This window comes from Danio aesculapii, chromosome 2 (assembly GCF_903798145.1).
Source record: "Danio aesculapii chromosome 2, fDanAes4.1, whole genome shotgun sequence".
NCBI classification, from domain to species: Eukaryota; Metazoa; Chordata; class Actinopteri; order Cypriniformes; family Danionidae; genus Danio; species Danio aesculapii.
In genome coordinates this window covers 54,195,490-54,221,938 of record NC_079436.1, presented here as the reverse complement: position 1 = coordinate 54,221,938, position 26,449 = coordinate 54,195,490, and the positions used below count along the sequence as shown (strand labels likewise).

The 26,449-nt window shown below is 36.4% G+C and overlaps 1 protein-coding gene across 1 annotated transcript in view; it reads left to right on the top strand.

The window, feature by feature from the left end:
* The window catches only part of napgb (N-ethylmaleimide-sensitive factor attachment protein, gamma b), a 27,625-nt gene extending 1,378 nt beyond the window's left edge, over positions 1–26,247 (top strand). The window contains exons 2-12 of the mRNA XM_056445723.1: positions 907–974; positions 1,103–1,187; positions 3,905–3,922; positions 5,980–6,010; positions 7,675–7,784; positions 12,928–12,994; positions 13,081–13,151; positions 14,606–14,684; positions 15,352–15,431; positions 19,520–19,649; positions 20,015–26,247. Of these exons, the coding sequence (XP_056301698.1) occupies positions 907–974; positions 1,103–1,187; positions 3,905–3,922; positions 5,980–6,010; positions 7,675–7,784; positions 12,928–12,994; positions 13,081–13,151; positions 14,606–14,684; positions 15,352–15,431; positions 19,520–19,649; positions 20,015–20,155 (880 nt within the window). The 3' untranslated portion in view covers positions 20,156–26,247. The remainder of the gene's footprint in view (positions 1–906; positions 975–1,102; positions 1,188–3,904; positions 3,923–5,979; positions 6,011–7,674; positions 7,785–12,927; positions 12,995–13,080; positions 13,152–14,605; positions 14,685–15,351; positions 15,432–19,519; positions 19,650–20,014) is intronic.
* The last annotated feature ends 202 nt before the right edge of the window (positions 26,248–26,449 follow it).

Here is a 26,449-nt window from a genome sequence, read left to right as displayed (position 1 = left end):
AATCTATAACTAGTTTTTTGTAAGTTGAAGCAAAGATGATATACTACATTTATAAATACATATAAATGTTCATACATTTTATTTTAAATCAGAATATTAAAAACATCAAGGATTTAAAATTATGATGACCGTTAAACATGTCATAACAGGCTTGTGAAAAGGGTCCATCAGGTGTGAGTTAGAGGTGGTTGGAGCTAAACTATGCAGAGCTGTGGCCCTCCAGGAATTGAGTTTGAGACCACTGATTTAAAGTGATTTGGTTAGCTTTGGTTAGTGTGTCATTAAGAAAAAAAAAAGAAGTTTGCCCTTATAATATAAAATTGAAATCTGAAAATGCGCTTCCTGTTTGTTTTTAGTTAAATTCTCAGATTAGGTCTGTCTGAGGTATTGGGCGGGGCTAACACACTTAACCACGCCCCTCAAGCAAACAGAAATGGTGAGCAGGAGGAGTCTGTTAGGAGTCTGTAACTCTCCCACAACCCTTTTCCTGTGATTCTGTTGTATAGCTCTGCAAAAAGGGGCGGGATTAAACAAGATTGACATTAAAAAAAGTGAGAGATTGGTCCATGTTTTAAATTTCTGTCCAGAGGGGTCATGTTTTGATCTTCGATTGGTCTCACGCAATCACGTGATGTGATTTCGCAGGTCAGAGTTCACCAAGCTTGAAATTTTCCAATGCAGCGACCTGTGAAGCTTGCGTTTCCGGTCTGATGCATTCATGTGCGTATGAATGGAAGTCTATGAGGAGAAAAGTGGAGTGTGACCGCAGCTCTCAATGCCTACTTTACTACATCCAATCAGCTCGCAGTCGAAAAAACAAGCCACGCCCACTGTTTTCTCATTTAATATTGCATGTTTCTCTAGGAACTACATCACAATATGATAAATGTTGTGTTTTTCATTCAGCTTGAAGACCAGCATGACCAAGTGGAAACCTGATTACGACGGAGCCGCTTCAGAGATGGCCAAAGCAGGTAAAGATAGAAAACTAACTAACATCTGGCATTGATAACTTTGATTTATTAAGCAAGTTGTGATTTATCTAACATAATATGACCGGTATTACTTTTTAACAATGCTTTTTCCTCTGATATTATATCAGCTGTGGCTTTCAAAAACGCAAAACAGTTTGAACAAGCGAAGGATGCTTACCTGAAGGAGGCCGAATATCACACTGAAAACAAAGCGTATCCTTCTTCTGCACTTCATTAACAGCTTCTTTACTAGTGTAAATGAAAGATTAAATCATAGAGTTAATCTGTTGAACAAATATTATGCAGTACAGCTTCGTGTCAATTCATGTTAAAATATTGGATACTATTTATATGGAAATAATATCCTATATATGCATGTTTGTAGTCTATTCTATTCAAAAGTTGTTGTTTTCTTCAGCAATGATGCATTCAATTTATCTAATGATCATTAATATTTGTGACCCTGGACCACAAAACCAGTCATACATGCCGATTTTTTTTTGGAAACTAAGATTTATGCATCATTTGAAAGCTGAATTAATAAGCTTTCCATTGATGTATGGCACAATATTTGGCCAAAATACTGTATAACTATTTAGCAGCACCTTGGCTCAGTGGTTAGCACTGTGACCTCACAGCAAGTAGGTCGCTAGATCAAGTCCCGACCGGGTCAGTTGTCATTTCTTTGTGGAGTTTGCATGTCCTCCTCATGTTGGCGTGGGTTTCCTCCGGGTGCCCCCGTTTCCCCCACAGTCCAAACACATGTGCTATGGCGGATTAGGGAAAACTAAATTGGCCATAGTGTATGAGTGTGTGTACATGTGAGTGTGTATGGGTGTTTTCCAATACTAGGTTGTGCCTGGAAGGGCTTCCGCTGTGTAAAACATATGCTGGAATAGTTGGCGGTTCATTCCGCTGTGGTGACTCCTGATAAATAAGGGACTAAGCCGAAGGAAAATCAATGAATAAATGACTATTTGAAAATCTGAAACCTGATAGTTATAAAAAAATCTAAATATTGAGAAAAATCGCCTTCAAAGTTCTCCAAATGATTACTAATCAAAAATGAAATTAAATAAACAAAATGTCTTAATTAAACAGGATCTTTACTAAACATTCTCATGATTTCTTCTAAACATCTATAACTTTAATTATTAAATATAAAGCGTATAGGTCTTTCCCAGTACTGGGATGTGGCCAGAAGAGAATCCGCTGTGTAAACATATTCCGGAATAGTTGGCGGTTCATTCCGCTGTGGCGACCACTGATATATAAGGGACTAAGCCGAAGGAAAATGAATGAGTGAATTAATAAAAAATAAAACATGGCTGGTTATTCATACAAACATACCTAAGTACATGACTTAACATCAGTTGTGGTCCTAGGTCACATTTATATTTGAAGTAAATGTGTTTTCAGTTCTCTATACAAATTCCACAAAAATATGAAGCTGCACATCTTCTTTTTTTTTAACACCGACAATAAGAAATGTTTCTTAATCATCAAATCAGCATATTAGAATGACTTTGAAAGATCTTTTGACATTAAAGGGCACCAATGGTAAAAAATCTACTTTTCAAGCTGTTTGGACAGACATATGTGCATGTATGGTGTATAGACCGTCATATTGGGGTGATATTAGCACACCCAGTGCTTTTTTTTCAATTTAACAACATAAAAACGGTGGACCAATTGGAGCTGTTTTCAGATCGACCGCAACTTTACGTAGGAGTGCGGTCCCCCCGTCCACCAATATTAATTGACTGGCGCGTCATCATATCCTCAGTTTGTTGATTCACGTCCGCCATTTTCAGCGTGAGTCGAAGCGATATCACTAAAGGAACACGCTAGCTCTATTTTTAGATGCAAGGCTCATTGGGCTCAACACAAGAGCAATATTCTCCACATTATCGCTCTAATCGGAATTATTGGTTGTATCTTTAGGTAGGTTTGCAAACATGTGTACTTCTCATTGAGTCTGCCTTATACTTCAGCCGTTTGCATTTCTCGTGATCCCAGAAGCTCCCTGTGATCTTAACTAGCATGCGTTTTACAATTCTAAGCATAGGTTTCTATCAGGGTACACTCAAGTCGACGGCTGGGCGCCGCGGACCGCTGCAGAAACCTATGTTTAGAATTCAAAAATGCGTGGCGCGACGATTCGGGACACTTCATGTTTCTGCAGCGCCACTGAGAGTGTCTGGTGTGCCGTGTCGCAGCTTCGAGCGGCGCATCCGGTGCCTCAGTCAAAGTTAATTCAGTGTGCGTGGTTATTAGTTTCTGTGTACAAGCTCGGCACTTGAAACTAGCACACAGTTGGCTGTAAAACTGTACAAAGACACAAATGATTTTGTACTCTCTGCTTGGTCTGTGTCAGAGTCGTACATGTACGACTGAATGCGGATCCTCTCACTCCTGCTCTTCTCAGTCTGTCAGACTCTGTTGCAAACACAGAGCGGGTGAGCTCATGGCTCCGCCCCCTTGTTACGTTGGACGGGAAGCCGAAACTAATTTACATGTGAAGCAACACACCCCTAAATCAGCGAACTGTGGACACGCCCCCAACATGACACTTTTTAACACATTATAATAAAAAAATCTGAATTGTGTTTTAAACTGAACCTAAACTGGCACACTCAGAAGAACCAAAATATTAATATTAAATCATAAAACAGAGGTAAACTATGTGCCCTTTAAGACTGGAGTAAATTCAGCTTTGCACCACTGAAAAAGACCTGTAAAATATATTCAAATAGAATATAGATATTTTAAATTCAAATAATATTGCAAAACATTACTAATTTGTTAATGTTGTTGTTACCATGTTCTTATCAACCCTGAACCTTTAAACAATAATGATGATTGTATTTGATTAAGCATTAGATTCATTCACTCATTCAGTTCTGTATTTACTTAACACAAATTCACAGACTCTTCCATGCAGCAAAGTAAGTAACTATTATACTTGACAAACTAGTTAACCATAAATAACTATGCTAAATGAAAGTATTGTTTAATGTAGGGCTGCACGATATTGGAAAATAAACGGACTCAGCAGATGAATTGAATAGCTGGTAAAGAAGTCATAATTTTAGACCGATTGGGAGGATTCATTAAGGGAGCATATCTGCATACAATAAAAAATAACAAGCAAAGGTAAATTTAATAGAGAAAATATATCCAGAAGCAGAAATGAAATAATAACTGTATAATAATGTAGCACTGTATCGTTTTAAGCTAATTAATCTTTAAGCTACAAATGGATGATTTATTGTCCCCAAGTGCTTCAAATTCTTACAGTCAGGTGACAGGTCTTAACTCATGCAAATAATAAACTTTGCTATGTTGGTAACTGTGATGTCTGGTCAACTATAATCGCAACTCCATTGCGGATCCCTGCAATGTGACTATTGCGGACTCGCACATTTCGATATTGATGGTGAAACGATATACAATTTTAACAGCGGAAGCAAAGGCTCTCTTTTTAGCTTTGGAACACCTTGAAAATGCTGAAGGACATACTTTTATTATTTTTTCTAACTCAAAATCCTGTCTACAAACATTGAAGTCTTTTTAACTGGAGCACCCCATTATTATTGACATTTTTATCAAAGTAAATGAACTACAGAGAAAGTTTTATAATATAGTTTTCTGCTGGATCCCAGGACATGCTGGATTAATAGGTAATGAGCAAGCCGCCAAAACAGCCCTTACTGGAAAGTTAAAGGAGTGCAAAATCCCACCTACAGATCTATAGCCACTAATAAAAGGTTATATTCTAAACAAATGGCAAACAGAATAGGATCAGTGCTCAGAAAATAAACTTTTTGAAATTCAGCCAGAAATAGGAAGACAATCACATTTATTTTTTACCTCAAGACACGGTGAGATTGTTTATAGAAGATGTTGCATTGGACAAGACTCACACATGAACATTTACTTAAAGGAGAAGAATCACCAAGGTGTCCATATTGCAAAAGAAACCAAACTGTTAAACATATTATTGTGGAGTGCCCTATTTTTAATGTTATCAGACAACAATTTTTATCTGGACACACTTTAAATGAAATATTTTTAAATGTGAATCCGTCTAAAATTGTACAATTTTTATCAAAAGTAAATCTTAAAAACTATTTTAGATTTTATCTTGTATATTATCATCATTATTATTATTATTATTATTATTATTATTATTATTATCATCATTATTATTTATTTATTATTATAATTATTTATAATTATTTATTATTATTATTATTATTATTATTATTATTATTATGAATATTATTATTAATATTATTATTAATTAATTATTATTATTATCATTATTATTATTATTAATTGTTATTATTATTATTATCATTATTATTTATTATTATTGTTATTATTATTATTATTATTATTAATTATTATTATTATTATTATCATTATTATTTATTATTATTATTATTTATTATTATCATCATTATTATTATTATTATTTATTATTAATATTATTATTATTATTATTATTAATTATTATTATTATTATCATTATTATTATTATTATTATCATTATTATTATTTTTATTATTATTATTATTATTATTTTTTTTTTTTTATTATTATTATTATTATTATTTATTATTATTATTATCATTATTATTATTATTATTTATTATCATTATTATTAATTATTACTATTATTTATGTATTTTACCCTGTGTATTATTTATTTTTGTTGGTGACTGTTAATTGTTAGAATATTTTTAAAAACTATACAAAAGTTGTATTTATAAAATGTGGTAAATTTTATCTGTTTTTTTTTTTTTTGCCATGACATAGAAGCTGAAAAATATTCTCTCTCTCTCTCTCTGGAACGATATATTGTGCAGCCCTAATTAATAGTCAGCATCATACTACACTACTGTTCTATTGTTAACTGTCCATCATTATCACTGTCCATATTTGTGTAACTCCTCATGTGATTTCCAGCCATAATAAAATGTGTTTTTCTTCTTGTTAGAGCGTATGAACAAGCTGGTATGATGCTGAAGGTGAGCTGCTCGTATATTAACCAGTCTGAATGATCTGTAGATGCGAAATCAGTGTTTTTCATTGAGCCAGCTTTTTCCAGAATTAGCTTCTTTCCAGAGTCATATTTTGCTGTTATTTTGTATAAGGTGTAGTTCATCACATTATAATAAATGTGATCATAAATGTGTCATTGATTTGAAGAGTATAACCTACACTACCTGACAAAAGTCTTGCCGTCGATCCCAGTTGTAAGAGCAACAAATAATAACTTGATTTCTAGTTGATCATTTGGAAAAGTGGCAGAAGGTGGATTTTTCTGATAAATCATCTGTTGAGCTGCATCCCAATCATCACCAATACTGCAGAAGACCTATTGGAACCCGCATGGACCCAAGATTCTCACAGAAATCAGTCAAGTATGGTGAAGGAAAAATCATGGTTTGGGGTTACATTCAGTATGGGGGCGTGCGAGAGATCTGCAGAGTGGATGGCAGCATCTACAGCCTGAGGTATCAAGACATTTGTGCTGCCCATTACATTACAAACCACAGGAGAGGGCAAATTCTTCAGCAGGATAGCGCTCCTTCTCATACTTTAGCCTCCACATCAAAATCCTGAGAGCAAAGAAGGTCAAGGTGCTCCAGGATTGGCCAGCCCAGTCACCAGACATAAACATTATTGAGCATGTCTGGGGTAAGATGGAGGAGGCATAGAAGATGAACACAAAGAATCTTGATGAACTCTGGGAGTCCTGCAAGAACGCTTTCTTTGCCATTCCAGATGACTTTATTAATCAGTGATTTGAGTCATTGCAGAGATGTATGGATGCAGTCCTCCAAGCTCATGATGGAGTCAGACACAATATTCATTCTGTTTCCACTGCAGCATGACTTTATATTCTATACTGGACATTATTTCCGTTCTGTGACAAGACTTTTGTCTAAGCAAAGTCAGACCTTACTGTCTTAATGAAATCATTAAAAATCAAGGCTTGATCATATTTTATTGTGGTAAAATAAGCGTAATCTAGAGGCCTTCGCCTTTCATATAAGCCACTTCTGATACCAAATGATCAACTAGAAGTCAAGTTATTATTTGCTGTTCCTATTTTCCATGTTTCTGGAAAATCTTTGTTTGAAAGAAGGTTGCATATAATGGATTAAAAAGCACAGAAAAAAAACCAAAATATTTGTACAATTTAAACTAAGCTATTTAGTTTAAGTTAGTATAATTATTGATTTTGGCCATAGTGTATGAGTGTGTGTGTGTGTGTGTGTGTGTGAATGTGAGAGTGTATGGGTGTTTCCCAATACTGGGTTGTGGTTTGAAGGGCATCCGCTGTGTAAAACATATGCTGGAATAGTTGTCAGTTCATTCCACTGTGGCAACCTCTGATAAAATCAGAGACTAAGCTGAAGGAAAATAAATGTGGTGCCACTTCAAAAAAGCTGTAATGTCCATTATTGGCAATAGATAATGTCCCAATTTTTGTAATAGAGGAATCTTATTTTCACCTTTGGTCCGGTAAAATAATTGTTCTTTAGTTTATAACTGCTGTACCAAATTTACTGACAGAAGATGCGGTTATCTTTTTCATAAAGCATCACTATGTTATTGTCCTAATCCTAACTCAATTTGAACACTGTTAGATATGATCAGACAGTGACTCTTGTTGACCCTGCAGGACATGAAGAAAATGCCCGAAGCCATTCAGCTGATAGAGAAGGCCAGCATTATGTATGTGGAGAACGGCACGTCTGGCACTGCTGGAATGGCACTGGACAGAGCTGGGAAGTGAGTATAATGACTGATGATAACTGGGAAATAAGCAGAAAATGCTTGTATTATGCTTAGACATATCATCACCTTGGAATTATAAGGTTCTATCTGTGTGCTTAATGATTTTGAGATATTGAGTGTCCAGTTTTTATCAAGTTACTCACTGTACCTCAATAAACTCCCCACTGGAAGGGTTTTAGGGCAAGTACGATGGATACAACTCAAGCCACTGCTGAACTTTTATTGCGTTCACACACACAATGTTCGTCCACAAACTAGACAGCCTAAGTACTGGCGTTACATTAGTCTGTCAAACTTCGACGTCCTTCCTCGTTCAATCAACAGTTGCTAGTAGCTAGCTAGCTAGGTTATAAACTGGCAAGCGTACCAGCCCCAAACAATAACTAGCTGAGGAAAAACGAAACTTGCGTCTTAATTTATATACAGACACAACCTATCGGCTAGAAACGGTAATACACATCTCCATAATCAGAATCAGAATTATGACATACATGAAAATACAATATAAATGTGCCTACATTTAAACTAACATGGAAAATATACATACTTATATTTATTCTTCAAATACTCATAGCATAATAACACCTATCATTAATAATATACATATTATAAACAATACTGACACATACTAGAAAGTCCTACATTGAGCTTCAAAGTTTTTGCATTCCAAATAGCGAGCAATATGTGTATAACAGTTCTCTTCCATACATTAACATGACAGAGACCCTAATGTACTCTAAATGTGAATTATCAAAGTTCTCTTACATTTGTAAATTGGAGTAAAATAACCACGGTAAATGCAGATAGAACCTTCTCATTCTGAAAAGTCATTTTCCACTCAGAATTATAAGGTTCTATTTGGCAGATCATTCACTAAAGCATTAATTTTCAAGAAATACAATAAAAATATATATATTGGTGTTGTAACAATATGTTGATGCTTGAGAAAGTAAAATTTTTGCTTTCTATAGGCCCGTTTCCACTGAGTGGTAGGTTCGGTTCGGTACGCTTTTATGGCCGTTTCCACTGTCAAAAGGCGTACCGAACCGAACCGTACCGTACCACTTTTTCAGCACCCTTTCGAAAGGGTACCAAACACGAGAAAGGGTACCAAAAGGCGGAGCCAGACGCGCAGCTGAACGCTATTGGTTTACAGAGAGGCGTCATTCGCTTACGCAACAAGCCAGAATGAAAACAAAAAAACCGCCATGTTTGAAATACACGCACAGCCGAGAAATTACAGCGGAATTATAAATACATATAATAACGAGCCATGGTCGACCCGGGCTCAAATAAACCTTGTCGTCGTCTTGATGAACAGCCACAAAGCCAAGAAGAGCAGATTTACCCTGTGCCGCGTAGTTTTTTTTACGAGGCAGTCTGAAGCGCGAGCGGTTTCGCTTTCTTCCTTGCGCTCGCGCGCGTCTAACATTATATCTGAAATAACAAACTTCTAGAGCTGATGATAATAACCTGCGCTTGATTATTGGCGTGCTTTTGAAACCCGATCCTGTCAGACACTGACAAACACGAGAGTGAAGCGTGAAGAAACAAAGGAGAAGCTGGAATAAAGGAGCACATTATTATTCAGCAAACGTGAACAAACTGCCATGTATAACTATTATTGTTATTATCACCTTTTGGACTAATATGAACTCAGAATAATGGAATTACTGTCTAACAGAGGATACATGTGCTGCTGAAGATTACAGACACAGATGAGAAGTTTACACTGACTGTAGGCTATATATCGTGTTGTTTTGAACCTAAATACCGACGAAATATCTGTTGTGTGTTCTTCTGTAGTTGGTAACATATCGGAGACTGTAAGGGGCTGAATGTGTTTATATATGTTCATTTATTTAGTTATTTAATATAATTACAGATGTTACAGTAGGCTGTTTCACACTGTCATTGATCTGCAGTTATAATCAACTCATGTTCATAGTAAAGTTAGTAATAAACATTTCTACACAAGTATTTATGTGTATGAAGCATCTGTGTTGTGAGAAGCGCTTCTCATATGATATGTAAGTGACCCGTACAGCTTTACTGTAGACATTTCCTTGAGCTAGAATGACGTCGACTGAAACTTTCTGTCATACACCACGCCCACCAAAAGGGTACCCTTGTTAGTGGAAACGCAAGCTTGATAAAGGTGACCGGTACCAAACCGAACCGTACCGTACCAGTCAGTGGAAACGAGCCATATAACATTTATTAAATGTTTTAGGATAAATATTTTTTTCTTGTTCAAATTAAGCATACAAGGCTGTGCTAAAGATTTTGTCCAGCACAGCTTTTAATTTTACCTAACAAATATGTTAATATTTGTTAAATTTTATGCTTTATATGAATTATTGATTTATATTTCTTGAATTACATGCCCCATGATTAAATTAAGTATTTGCCATTCAAGGCTTAATGATCAATTTAAATGAGCAAATGAGTTTAATAAACACAGAAAAATGTTTTACTTACCATATACACACAAATAAAAATATTTCACATTTAATATAGATTTTTGTTAAAATATTCATTTCTTTTTCAACAATGTAAAATTTAACATTTCATCTCAATGTCAAAAATGCTTCTAAATCATCACATTTACACACATCTTAATTTTGTGTGGTGTGGCAGCATTATTTAGCCGACTCTGATTTTGTGTCATTTTGTCTTTCTGGTCTTTCCCGCTGTCAGTGGAACAGTATGGCGAAATGACAAAGAAAGCTGATCCTGATTGGTCCTCATGCATACATTTAAAAATGCTGATTGGCTCACAGAAAGAACCATATAGAGCCAAGCTAGAGTTCAGCTTTGTAGATAAACCGTTTTTGCTTTTCAAATAAAAGGCCTTAAAATGTAAACAACTCATACAAAAGCATCACATCATGTAAATATGTTGTCAATTAATAAGAATATGCGTATAACTCAATTTTGACAAAAATATCAGACAGAACCTTATCATTCTAAGGTGACGATATGCAGATACTGTGACTTTTCTTAGGGCTATTGCACATCAACACTGAATACTCACATTGAAAACTACTTAAGCTCTTATTGATCACAGTTGATGTTTATTTGTTAGTTAATGCCTCATAACATGTTAAAATCGCAGTCATAATCCCATTATAAATGATAAAATGTTAATTGTTATGTTTTTATAGTAATAAATCAGGCTTTTCTCATTGCTGATTTTAATGCAACGTTTACTAATGAGACTATAGCGTAAAGTGTTGTGCTTCATAATCCTTTTGCAATTTAATTTCAATTATTTTGCAAACATTTTTGCAGATATACAATATTGAGTTTAGCTCGATATTGTATACCATATACCACCATAAAACCTTCAGCAATTAATCGCAACAAGAACATTTTATGTCGTCATAATCCTAAATATGCTAAATCTTCATGCTAGCAACATGCTACATGTTAACAACTTTAATTTAAGAAGTATGCATACAAGTACTAAATCCTGCTAAAACATGCTATCGTAATGCCAAATCATGCTAGAAACATGCTAGCACCATGATTCATGTTAACAATGTGTTAAATCATAGTACATACATGTTGAAACAAATTAGAAATATGCTAGCAACAAGCTACATCCGGTTAACAATATGCTAATTCTATAAAAAACAGTGTGCAAAATCATTACAGTATATACATGTAGAAACATTCTAGCATTGTATTAAGTAAAATTAGAAGCATGCGAGCAACGTGCTACATGTTAGCAGCGTACTTATGAATAAACTGTGCAAAATCATACTACATACATACACAACATGCCAGCAACGTGCTAATTCAAGATGGAATAGTGTTAAATCCTACTAAATACATACAAAAACAAGCCTCTGTCTCTATCTATCTATCTATCTATCTATCTATCTATCTATCTATCTATCTATCTATCTATCTATCTATCTATCTATCTATCTATCTATCTATCTATCTATCTATCTATCTATCTATCTATCTATCTATCTATCTATCTATCTATCTATCTATCTAGTTAAGTAAAATTAGAAGCATGCAAGCAATATGCTACATGTTAGCAGTGTACTTATTCATGACTAAACTGTGCTAAATCATACTACATAGTCTACATACATGTTAGCAATGTGCTAATTCAACATGGAATAGTGTTAAATCATACTACATACAAAAACAAGCCAGTGTTGTGCTAATGTTAGAAACATGCTACATCATGTTAGGAAATGTGTTCTTTTAAAAACACCCTGCTGAAAAATCCAGCTTAAACCAGCCTAGGCTGGTTGGTTTTGACCATTTCCTGGCTGGTTTCCAGCCATTTCCAGTTGGTCTTAGCTGGTCAGGCTGGAAAATTACCAGCTAAATCCAGCTAAAACCAGCTTGACCAGCCTGGTTTAAGCTGGACATAGCTGGTTTTGACTGGGCTCCCAGCCTGGCTAGGCTGGTCAAGCTGGTTTTAGCTGGTCATCTCCCAGGCTGACCAGCTAAGACCAGGCTGGAAATAGCTGGAAACCAGCCAGGAAATGGTCAAAACCCCTCTAAAACCAGGCTGGTTGACCAGCTAAAAACAGCTAACCAGCCTAGGCTGGGTTAAGCTGTTTTTTTCAGTACTGCATTGTTAAATCGTATGTTAAAACATGTTAGCATTATGCTAAATCTTGTTATCAATTAAACTTTATAGCATCTTACTAAAACAAAGGTTGAACAAAGTGCTTTACACCAGTAAAAACAGCTAATTATATGACAACTATAAAGCAAACAATGCAAAAACAATGCAGGTTAGCAATTTGCTAAGGCATGTAAGACAGGCTAACAATGTGTTAAATTATGTCACAAACATGCTAAAATTCATTAGCATTATCTATCTATCCACCCCTCCATCCATCCATCTGATTTTATAAAAGACAACCTAGTCAGTTTTTCTTAAAACTATTGAAATATGTTACATAGAAAACAACACAGATACATTTACCATGGTAATTATAAAAAATGCCTCCGGAAATCACATTCAAGGGCAGATATTGACCCTTAATGCAGCATTTCTGAACCTGATGGCCTTTTTGTTTTGTGGTTTCTTTGCGTTCTCTAAAGTGTTTTGAGTTTGCTTACCTGTACCATTATTAACGGGTGTCATCTGCTTATTCAGACTCATCGAGCCGATTGATCTAGAGAAAGCGGTGGACTTGTACCAGAAGGCCGCATCTGTGTTTGAGGTGAGGAAACACCAACATACTTAATAGTTTCAGTGGTGTGAAATTAAATCCAGAAATCTGTGTGGTGTGGTTTTTGATGTGTTCAGAATGAAGATCGTCTCAGACAGGCTGCAGAGCTGCTGGGTAAAGCCTCCAGACTCCTGGTCAGACTGCGCAGGTGTGTTTGACCATTAATACACATGCAAATATTGAAAGATATAATAACATAAAAAACTAATAAAAATAAATCTGATGACTAAATCTGAAATAAAATCATTAAACTGAAAAACAAAAATGACTAAAATTAAATAAAACTGATTAAAGGTTATTAAAAAAGAAAATAAATTGAATAAGTAGAATAAAACAGAAAGATGTTGACTGTAGGCGCCATGGTGGCTCAGTGGTTAGCACTGTCACCTTACAGCAAGAAGGTCGCTGGTTCGAGTTCCGGCTGTGCCAGTTGGCGTTTCTGGCTGGAGTTTGCATGTTCTCACCGTGTTGGCGTGTGTTTCCGCTGGGTGTTCCGGTTTTCTATACAAGTCCAAACACATGCACTATATGAATTGGGTTGACAAAATTGGCCGTAGTGTATGAGTGTGTGTGTGTGTGTGTGTGAATGTGAGAGTGTATGGGTGTTTCCCAGTTGTGGCTGGAAGGGCATCCGCTATTTAAAATATATTCTAGAATAGCTGGTGGTTCATCCTGCTGTTTGGCGACCCCTGATAGATAAGGGACTATGCCAAACTATTGAATGTTTACTGTAAGCTGCAGAACAAAAATTACTAAAACTGAAATGAAGTTATTAATAAACAATAATCACAATAAACAATATAATAAACAAATTATAATTGAAACTGAAACAAAATAAACTAATAAATCATTAACTAAAATGAAAACAAAACATAAAAATAATATAAAAGTAATACTATGATAATTCCCAGTACTGGGTTGCGGCTGCAAGGGCATGCGCTGTGTAAAACATATGCCGAAATACTTGGCTGTTATTCCGCTGTGGCGACTCCTGATAAATAAGGGACTAATCTGAAGGTAAATGAATGAAAGAATACTATGATAAATAAAGCAGTAATACTAAAATAACATTGCTACACTCGATTCACGCTTCTGTATGTTATATTTTATCTGTGCACTTTATACAAAAGAACCAGTAAATGTATTCATTGTTCTTTAGTTACAGTGTCAATATTGCAACAAAAACCAAACAGTTAAACATATTCTTGTGGAGTGCCCCATTTTTAATGTTATCAGACAACAATTTTTATCTGGACACACATTAAATGAAATGGTTTTAAGTGTGAATCCGTCTAAAATTGTCAAATTTTTATCAAAAGGAAACCTTAAAAAGATTTTTAGTTTTAGATTTTTATCTTATATATTATTATTGTTATTTATGGATTTTACCTCATGTATTATTTATTGCTGTTGATTACTTTTAATTGTTAGTAAATTGTTATTTATTTTTATAATTATAGAAAATTGGTATTTATAAAACTTGGTAAATTTGATCTATTTTTTTGCCATGACGTAGCCATAGAAGCTGAAATGGCAATAAAATTAAAACTCTCTCTCTCTTTAGTTACAGTTTGACATATTGTTTATGTTTACTGTCTTCAGGCTGGACGAGGCTGCTGTGTCCCTTCAGAAAGAGAAGAACATGTACAAGGAGATTGAAAACTACCCCACATGCTTTAAGGTACAAAAAGTGCTGTGTTCATAGTTTTTCAGGACAACCTCTCATGGACATCTGTTTTAGGGTTACTGGATTACTGGAATTCGATACTAATCGGGACTGAAATTTTAAAAGCGTCCATTTTCCACTAACATTTGAGTGCTGTTGAGCACGTTTTTAAACAGCGCTGATTTGCCATTGTGTTCACGTGCTCAACAGAAATGACTGTGATTGACAGAGAAGGTCATCAGTTCACCAAACTCACTGCTGTTTACCGAGTGTAACCACAGATACAGGGACACTGGAGCGTTTTAAAGCTGCGAAGATCAGTCGATTCATCAGCGGATCGCTCGTATGTCAGCTTATAGATAGACCAGCTGATCTTCGCGGTTTTAAAATGCTCCAGTGTCCCTGTATCTGTAGTTACACTCAGTTCGGTGACCTTCATGGCCAAACACAGTCATTTCTGTTAAGCATGTGAACACATGGTAAATCAGCGCTGTTTGAGAACGCGCTCAACAGCACTCAAATGTTTGCGGGAAGTGAACACTTTACAATTTCAGTACCAATTGGTATCGAATTCCAGTATTGTGACAACACTAATCTGTTTCATTTTAATTAAAATAAAATGTTGCATGCACTTTCTAATGTCGCTATATTTTCAATAGATGTTTTGTACTGTTTTCTGTAGAAAACCATTGCTCAAGTGCTGGTTCATCTGCACCGAGGAGACTTTGTGGCTGCAGACAAGTGTGTGAGAGAGAGTTACAGGTACAGACATCCAGACCTGAAGTCTCTGTGCACTAATGATGGCTTCTTTACAAACACTGCTTCATGAAGCTGACAAACCTTTACCAATTTTCTGTAGTATAGTGTGGGAAGTATAGTGAAGTATAGTGGGGTGGGTACAGTCACGTATAGTGTGGGAAGTATATTGAAGTATAGTGGGTAGGTACAGTCAAGTATGGTGTTGGGAGTATAGTGAAGTATAGTGGGGTGGGTACAGTCAAGTATAGTGTGGCGAGTATAGTGGGATGAGTACAGTCAAGTATAGTGAAGTATAGTAGGATGAATACAGTGAAGTATAGTGGGATGAGTACAGTCAAGTATAGTGAAGTATAGTAGGATGAGTACAGTGAAGTATAGTGGGATGAGTACAGTCAAGTACAGTGAAGTATAGTAGGATGAGTACAGTGAAGTATAGTGGGATGAGTACAGTCAAGTATAGTGTTGGGAATATAGTGAAGTATAGTGGGATGAGTACAGTCAAATATAGCAAAGTATAGTAGGATGAGTACAGTGAAGTATAGTTGGATGAGTACAGTCAAGTATAGTGAAGTATAGTGGGATGAGTACAGTCAAGTATAGTGAAGTATAGTAGGATGAGTACAGTGAAGTGTAGTGGGATGAGTACAGTCAAGTATAACAAAGTATAGTAGGATGAGTACAGTTAAGTATAGTGAAGTATAGTAGGATGAGTACAGTCAAGTATAGTAAAGTATAGTGAGATGTAGGCATGTGCCGGTATCACATTTTCATGCTGCGATTAATTGATTGAGCTTTTATCACGGTATACGGTATTATCACGATATTGTAATTTTACTAGAGAAACAGGTAAAAAAACACAAAAAACTTCAGTTTCGTCAACTTAGTAACTTTAATAACTTTTTAATTAACTAAAAGTACTTCAAACATTTAAATACAAATAAATATAAATAAAACAATACACAATATAAAAGTAAACTTGAGCAATTATATCAAAGTGAATGTGCAAAGGGAAACCGTCTTCGATCAGCAATCGTGGAATGAACTGCCAACTATTCCAGCATGTTTTATGCAGCAGATGCCTTTCCAGCCACAACCCAATATTGGAAATCACCCATACACACTCATTCACACACACTCATACACTAGTCAATTTAGCTTATTCAATAATAAACATAACAAAAACTGCCTGCTAATGCATGGGTAAATCTTCAAAGGGAACAGTGTTACATTTTAACCTCTTTCACCTCATCCTGCTGGCTGTTTCACTATCTAAACAATGACAACATAATATAAGTCAAATTTGTTTCATTTTGATATTATGATTAACAGACACCAAACAGCCTCGTGTAGCTGCATATTTTTATGAGCATCATCTTCACACTGCATATTTATAACAAAACAGGGCTTAAATATAACTGTCTCCTTTCAATTCCATTGAAAAGAATGAACTTTACCCTGTCTCTTTTGCAGAATATCAGTTTTAATAACTAATAATGGCCATTATAACAGTATAACGTGCATTAAATTTAAACGATAAAGGTAAGCAATCAGTCAATGTGCAGAATCAGTGTATGTGGTTACATAAATTAATATATTAGCTTATCTTTGCACTCAGCCAAAACAGTTAACTGAGAACAAGTGATTCAAAAGACATAAGAATTGTTAGATAGAGACAACAAGATGAATTCAATATCACGTTTAACAACTATAGTGAGATGAGATCATCCAGCAGATGAACTGTCTGACATGCACTATACACTCACCTGGGGTTTATGCTTACCCGCTGAACTAGTGGCTGCAGCTCTGGGCAGAGAGTGTGTGGTCACGTGATTTGCGTTTTTAGCCGTGTACTAGAATGAACAGAGAACTTTTCAGAATCGCTAAATGAAACGCCGGTGTATTTCCCGCGATTTCTCTGCGCCTCCCTTGCGTTTCTTCTCTCTGACTCTCGACTATTTTGACAAATACACACAGACGACGCACGCTCACACGGAGTCCAAAATAGGAGTTTGTGATTGGGCCAGCCCAATGTCAATACCGAAAAGAACCAATGAGTGTCACATGGACCGGCCCGGTCTGTCTGTCCGGGAAAAAAAGCATCTACTTTCAGAGAGTCACAGATCACAGCAACGTCAATCAATAAGGCAGAAAAAAACGATAGGCTGCTAAGCCTTTTATGGGCCGATCAAATCATAAGACGATGATCAGCCCGGCCCAAAAAGTACGTCGGCCCACCGGGAAAGTGCCCGGTCTGCGTGTGAGGATTATAGTGCGGTGGCAGCGGCGGCACACAGGGTTTCTACATGTGGGGATTGTTTACATCAGAGTGCGCATCAGTTCTGCGCAGCATATACGCAGTGTTTCTTCAAGCGGTTGATGGAAAATAAGCTAAGGCGCGTTCTAAGTATATAAATTCGGATCTATTATTTTTCCACGGTATTTTGAAGTGCCCGCGATAACAATATCGTGCATATTCATTACCGTGATTTATCGCATTACCGAATACCGGCACAAGCCTAGTGGGATGAGTACAGTCAAGTAAAGCGAAGTATTGTAGGATAAGTATAGTAAAGTATAGAAGGAGAAGTACAGTCAAGTATAGTTTGGGGAATATAGTGAAGTATAGTGGGATGAGTACAGTCAAGTATAGTGAAGTATAGTAGGATGAGTACAGTCAAGTATATTGAAGTATAGTGGGATGAGTACAGTCAAGTATAGTGAAGTATAGTAGGATGAGTACAGTCAAGTATAGTAAGATGAGCACAGTCAAGTATAGTGTGAAGAATATAGTGAAGTATAGTGGGGTGGGTACAGTCACGTATAGTGAAGTATAGTAGGGTGAGTACAGTGAAGTATAGTGGGATGAGTACAGTGAAGTATAGTTGAATGAGTACAGTGAAGTATAGTTGGATGAGTGCAGTCAAGTATAGTGTGGGGAATATAGTGAAGTATAGTGGGATGAGTACAGTCAATATAGTGTGGGGAATATAGTCAAGTATAGTGGGATGAGTACAGTCAGGTATAGTAGGATGAGCACATTGAAGTATAGTGGGATGAGTACAGTCAGGTATAGTTAAGTATAGTAGGATGAGCACATTGAAGTATAGTGGGATGAGTACAGTCAAGTATAGTAAGATGAGTACAGTCAAGTATAGTGTGAAGAATAAAGTGAAGTATACTGGGATGGGTACAGTCAAGTATAGTGTGGGGAATATAGTGAAATATAGTGGGATGAGTACAGTCAATATAGTGTGGGGAATATAGTCAAGTATAGTGGGATGAGTACAGTCAATATAGCAAAGTATAGTAAGATGAGTACAGTGAAGTAAAGTGGGATGAGTACAGTCAAGTATAGTGTGGGGAGTATAGTTAAGTATAGTGGGATGAGTACAGTCAAGTATAGTGTGGGGAGTATAGTGAAGTATAGTGGGATGAGTACAGTGAAGTATAGTGTGGGGGGTATAGTGAAGTATATATGGGTGGGCACAGTCAAGTATAGTGTGGGGAGTATAGTGAAGTATAGTGGGGTGGGTACAGTCGAGTATAGTGTGGGGAGTATAGTGAAGTATAGTGGGGTGGGTATAGTCAAGTATAGTGAAGTATGGCAGGATGAGTACAGTCAAGTAAAGTGTGGGGAATATAGTGAAGTATAGTGGGATGAGTACAGTCAAGTATAGTGTGGGGAGTATAGTGAATTATAGTGGGGTGAGTATAGTGGGATGAGTACAGTCAAGGATAGTGTGGGGAATATAGTAAAGTATAGTGGGATGAGTAGTCGAGTATAATGAAGTATAGTGGGATGAGTACAGTCACTTATAGTGTGGCGAGTATAGTGGGATGAGTACAGTCAAGTATAGTGTGGGGAATATAGTGGGATGAGTACAGTCAAGTATAGTGTGGGGAGTGCTGTGGTGTATAGTGGGAAGATGATAAGTGAAGTATAGTCTTAGGAGAATAGTAAAGTAGTCTGCAAAGAGTACAGCAAAGTATAATGAAGTGTGAGGAGCAAAGAAAAGTATTGTGCGATGAATACAGTGAAGTATTGTGCAAGGAGTATAGTTTAGTATAGTTAAGTATGTGCTTCCCTCTAGTCTTCCAGGGTTCAGTGGGAGTGAGGACTGTGTGTCGATGGAGACTCTGCTGGCAGCGTTTGATGAGCAGGATGAGGATGAGGTGTCGCGGGTCTGCAACTCACCACTGCTCAAATACATGGACAATGACGTGAGTCACACACACCATCACCAAAACTGAGGGGAATAAAACAAATATTTAAACACACAAGCATTACACTCACTGAACTAGCCATGTGGAAACCATATATATATGGCTATATTAACATGCTTTATTATATATACATATATATATATATATATATATATATATATATATATATATATAAAACACACATATCTTATGTCAAAACAAACTTTTGTTTTGGATGTGATTAATCATGATTAATTTTTGCTCAGCACTAAAACTAACATCTTGTCTAAACTTACAATAAGTTTTCCAAAAACCTTAAAATCACATATGTATATTGGTGAGTTAGTAACGAGTATCTGTTGTGGTGTGTGTGTGTGTGTCAGTATGCCAAGCTGGCCATCTCTCTAAAGGTGCCGGGCGGCGGTGGAGGAAAGAAGAAGAAATCTCCTGCGCCTCCTCAAGGGGGCAGCGCAGGACCACCAGCACCTCAAGAGGACGATGATTACGAAGGAGGCTTGTGTTAATTCACCACATGAAAAGAGTGTGTGTGTGTGTGTGTGTAAGCATCAGTGTTTCCTCCCTTTGTGTAAAGTGGAGTCACTCCTGAGGAATTCTGTTCCTGCGTCCCGCCTGTGGGGCTTTTCTGTGCATTTGAACACATCAGAAAACTACACACACAGGCCATGGACACACTTACACATTTCTCTGCCATTAGCTGCACCATATCTTCGGTTTAGATTTAAACATACTAATCTGTAAATCTGCATCAACATGGTTCCCTTAGAAAAATAAATAAATAAATACATTTAAAACTATATATTTTTGGTTTACTGCAAAAAATAAACTCTGTTATACACTGAAATCTGTATCAATTTAGTTTCCTCAGAAATAAGTAATAAGTAAATGAAGAAAGAAAGAAAGAAAGAAAGAAAGAAAGAAAGAAAGAAAAAAAGAAAGAAAGAAAGAAAGAAAAAGAAAGTCTTTTGGTTTACTGCCAAAAAAATAAGCTGTTATACACTGAATTCTGTAAATCTGCATCACTTTAGTTTCCTCAGAAATAAATGCATAAATAAATAAAAATAATAAATCTTGAAAAAAGTTGGTTTACTGCAAAAAATAAGCTCTTTTACACATTGTTTCTTATACTGTGTTCACACCAGACGTGGCACGTACTGTATAAATAGACACGTGAGCATTTTGAGTTTCCTCGCTTTATTTACGTGTCAAATTCACTTCACAATAGATGTGGATTCACATCATGGGCAGGGCTTCTGTCTGTCCAGTGACTCTAGGTTCGTTGTTAAATGACTATCATGGATTTTATTGAAATAGTAGCTGTGTTTATGTGCTGTAGGAAGGCTGAAAAAGTGTAGTTTCGTTCGGCGCCGTGTCTGAGTCCACTAGATCCTTTCAGAGGTGCACCCAGCTCTGAGTTCATCAACTCCTCCAGAAACTATACCTGGATGATGGAGGCTTTCAGTGACCGAGCCGAGCCCAGTTTGATGAGCTGTTGTCCAGTGTCAGCAAAGAGGATTTCCCCTCTGGACACCAACAACAGACACTACGTCATTATCACGCCCCTACAAGAGAAAGCTCCTGATTGGTTAACACGCCGCAAATGTCTGCTGAAGTTCAGATTTTCCAATTGATTGATTCGCACAAAACACGAGATACGTGAGTTAAGTGCATCAACAAATGACCGACTTGCGCCACCTCATTCGTGTGAATCGCTGGAGGATGTCTATCCGTGTCTTTGTATTGACTTAACATGTAAATTACTTGCGCTTGACTGCATCTGGTGTGAATGCAGCATTATGATGTGTTGGACTAGTTTAAGAAGCATAAATCTAGTAGTAAACTATTAAAAGGTCAATACAGTAGGCTTACTAACAGTCACATTATTACGGCCTTTTCACAATACAAAAAGGCAGATTAAATTGCATAATCTTGTCTTAAAAGTGTCATTTTAAATATAAATGTTTATATTGCATATGGTGATATTGATCAACTTTACCGGACAAGTTTTAAGTAATTAATCTAAAATTCGCCAGATTTTCCGACTCTTTCCTTCATTCTAAAATTTCTAGGTTTGTATAACCCAATGTTGGGCCAAATATGGACAAACCCAACCACTGGGTTAAAAAGTGTCATGGAAATTTAACAGATAAAAAAATTATCTGACATTGATTACGTTTACACGGACACCAATAATCCGATTTTAATACGATTAAGACAATACTCTGATTAAGAGTCTATCATGTAAACAGCAATTTTTGATTCATTTAATTCGATTAAGGTCATAATCGAACTAAACAGAAATGGAATTTAGTCTGATTATTGAAGTGCAGTACAGACATGTAAACACCTTAAACTATTACCGTCATGTAGGAATTTTGCGACAGGATAGTCTATACACACACGGCTGTTTGACACTATTATCTGCACCTACCGAGTCAGTGACGACTACAGACACCTGCATCGTGAAATGCGGAGGTTTTTTCATTCATTCAGCGTGCGGTATAGTTTAGTTTAAAACTTTATTAATCCCCTTGGGGCAATTCATTCTGACATGGTGGTGCTTCACATATAACATGACACATCAACACTTGACATCAAGTACAAAAACAAACCTAACAATAATACATCGATTAACTACATTTATTACGTAACCGAATTGCTTCAGGCACAAACGTAAATTTATAACGATTTGTGGAACATCTTATTGTCCTTAGACGTCGACCAAGGGGCATCCACTCATAATGTTTATTTAAGGGGTGTGTGCTGTCTCCTAGTATTATATGTGCCATCCTCAACACATGCTGTTCATAATAGTATGCAAGACTTCGCAGGGGAACTCCCAAAATCTTTGAGCACTTGACGCCTTGAAGACGATTCTTATTTTTTATAGACAATAAAGAAAACCAACAAATAAAGGAAAAAGACGAAATACTCTCAATAAATGAATTATAAAAGGTCTTAAGAATAACTTTCTCTACATTGAAAGAGTTCAGTTTCCGCAATAAAAACAGTCTTTGATGTATGTCTAGGAAGTATAGACTTCCATTAAAACTACACTCTTCCAGCAGTTCATAGCTGCATCCAATATCTCGTTTGTCAGGGGGGCATGCATGAAATGTTCCTGAATGAAAGTGAAAGTGCCAAACTGCAGTTAAAAATGAAAAAATGAAAAACGTAACACCCGAAATTACATAAAACTCCGGAGGATACGTGGATAGCGCGGTGGCACAATGACATTAATCAAATTATGCGCTATAACATGTAAAACAGGATCATGAACGAAACATTCAAAAAGCAGCTCATATAAACGTTTCATCATATTATTGTCTTAATTAGATTAAGGCAAATAATTTGATTACTGGTGTCCATGTGAACGTAGTCATTGAGGTTGTCCATTCTCCCCGTCTTGCCGTGGGTTTCCTCCGGGTGCTCCGGTTTCCCCCACAGTCCAAACACATGTGCTATAGGTGAATTGGAAGAACTAAACTGGTCATAGTGTATGTGTTTGTGTGTGAATGTGAGTGTGTGTGGGTGTTTCTCAGTACTGGGTTGCAGCTGGAAGGGTAGCCGCTGCGTAAAACATGCTGGAATAGTTGGCGAATCATTCGGCTGTGGTGACCGCTAATAAATAAGGGACTAAGCCGAAGGAAAATGAATGAGGTGGTCCATATTTGATCCAACATTGGGTTAGGATGACACAGCGCTTTTTCAGAGTGAAGGAAAGTAATGTAATCTGGCAAATGTTAGATGAATAATTCTGTATAGTTGATCAAATCATCATATGCATTATAAATATGTACCATATGTATATTTCTTTTGTTTCAAGAGTTCACACTTAGATATTGTTTGACAACTGTTAGCAGGTTTGGCATGCTGTCCCGGGAGAGAACCCTGAGCTCAGAGATAGGTGAGCCCAGGGCTCCCGCCTGGTCCATAGAGCATATGAGGGGAGTACGAGATCAGGTGGTTCTCGAGAGCTCCCCGTGGTAAAAAAGAAAAAAGGAGGAGAAGGGGTGGATGGGGGGTTTCTTCGGAAAACGAAGATAAGAGAGTAGTTCTAGCTAGGCTACTTATAGTGAGTTGGGGTTAATCTGATTGGCTAACTAGTGAATGTAAATGAGTGGCCAGCTGCAGTCAATCATATCACGTGCTCCTCTCGAAATTAGTTTGAAAACTTCACTTTTGTTATGAAGGAATAGCTCACCCAAAATGGAGAAATCTGTCATCATTTACGCACTTTTTACTTGTTTTAAACTTGTTTTTGAACACAAGAGAAGATATTTTGAGAAATGCTGAAAACCTGTAACTATTGACTTCCATAGTTTTTTTTTAGCGGTCGGTAACTCTGGTGTAATTTGAACAGGAGCGGGCGGTCTAACAATACAGCGTTCCCGATTCCTGAGATGTTATTTCAGAACAGCATATCTGTGATTTCCTCATTATTATTGAGCACCAGTAAAGCCAGAGCTCATGACTGATACACATGCTGAACACATGGACCAGTGCTTTCTGCACATGCTTTTTTCACACAGTCTGTGAGTGCATCATCTACATAACGGTCCTCACTTACATTTAGCCTACAACCCTTGCACAACCTACACTTTTATCTGTTATCTCTCTCTCTTTTTGGTAGTACCCAATTTAAATGTGAGATTTTGGAAACCAGGTTGGGTCGGGTGAAAACGGAGCGGGTGAATTAAGACTGAATATACAGCGGCAGCGGTCGGGTGTGGAATAAAAACTTGCAGGAGCGGGACTAAAAAATTTGTCCTGAGCAGACCTCTAATGGAAGTCAATTGTTACTGGTTTTTAGCATTCTTCAAAATATCTTCTTTAGTGTTCAACTGAAGAAAGAAACTCACAAAGCACTTGAAGGAGAGTTAAAAAGTGAATCAGTTTTCATTTTTGGGGTGAACTTTCTCTTTAATTGTGAGGAAAGAGCACCCTGTATACAGCTGAAGTCAGAATTATTAGCACTCCTGTATCATCCCACCCCCCGCCCACCCCTAATTTCTGTTTAACGGAAGATTTTGCAAATAAAACAAAGAAAATGGAGCGGGTCGGGCAGCGGGGGAATTAAGACTGAATATACAGCGGCAGCAGTCGGGTGCGGAATAAAACCTTGCAGGAGCGGGCGGTCAGTGTAGCTCGCCATTAGTAGAAATTAATATTAAAGAATTAAAACAGAAAGCAGAATTAAATGAAATTAAGCCAGGAGAATTAATTAAAAATGAGAAATTCTGAATTAGTCAAAATAATAGTCATTTGTGTAATGGAAAACTGGTGTCGTCACCATTGAGCTTCATACAACTTTTAAGTTTACTTGAAAACATTATTCCTTAAAGTTTGTGAATATTTTGTAAAAAAAAAATATGATTATGAACACGGTGATGCTGTGAAAGTGAGTTTACTTGCTATTCAGATGCTTTTTCAATGCAAGCACTGTAAAAGCATTTAAAGAGGAGCATTTAGAAAGAGCAGAATTATAATAATACACTGAAATATTTTGAGCTTGTAATAATCGCAGACCTTATTCCACAGATTTATCCCTATAAATAATAACTTAAAGCGACAGTTCACCCAAAAATGACCACCAGAACTCACTTATTCAAAACCTATTGGACTTTCTTTCTTCTGTTGAACGCAAAAAAGATATTTTGAAGAATGCTGAACACCTGAAACCATTGACTTCCACAGTATATCTTAGTATTGAAGTCAATGGTTACAGGTTTTCAGCATTCTTCAAAGCATTTTCTTTTGTTTAACAGAAGAAACTCAAAATGTTGATTTTTGTGTGAACTATCCCTTTAAAATGAACAGTAAGCATTTTACCATAGGGGTTTTCAGTGTATCAGTAAAACAGCATCCTTTGACAATAATTTGACTCCACAGCTTGAATTAGATAAGAAAACATGCATTTTTAAAGCTGCTATGTGTATTTGAATAAATCATCATGTTTGAGACGAGAGTCTGTGCAGTTTATATTGTAGAAAAGATAAATAAAGACTTTTATTCTCCACAGATTTAATGTTATAGTCGTTATATATGAAAACCCTCATTAGAAAAGCTTCTTCCGTGGTTTTAATATCATGTTAAACTCATTTAATTATAAACAGGTTCTGTTGTAACCTCATGTTAAATTAAACAATGGAACTGCAGTGTTACCAGTGGAGTTACAAACACGCATCTTCCATTGGACATACATACAGATAGCTCCGCCCCTAAATGCACACCATTGGTTGAGCTGTTTGATTGACATGTCATTTGATGCTGCTAGTGGTGCAGAGTTGTAAAGACATTGGTAGACGATACTGTAAATTATAAGCACTGGATTTTTTTGACGTGTGTGTGTGATTAATGTTGGATAAAATGTTTGGAAATTTTATTTGAGAAAATGTCTTGTCACGTGTACAGTATATGTTCATTATCTTTATTCGTGAACAGTCTGTGTTGTCAAAGTAATCGCTGATATGATTTGTAAAATAATATATATTATTGTCCATTATGTACAGTAACTTATTTGAAGTGTGTCAATGTGAAGTGTCAGACATATACAAGCTGACAGACCCAAACAACTTAATAAAAGCACTGGTAAAGGTGTTTTTGCTGATATTTCTTTCTTTTGTTTTTGTTATGAAGGAATAGTTCACCCAAAATGGCCAAATCTGTCATCATTTACGCACTTTTTACTTGTTTTAGACTTGTTTTTGAACACAAGAGAAGATATTTTGAAAAATGCTGAAAATCTGTAACCATTGACTTCCATTTGCTCTACCTCCCACTGTCTGCGTTCTGCCTCA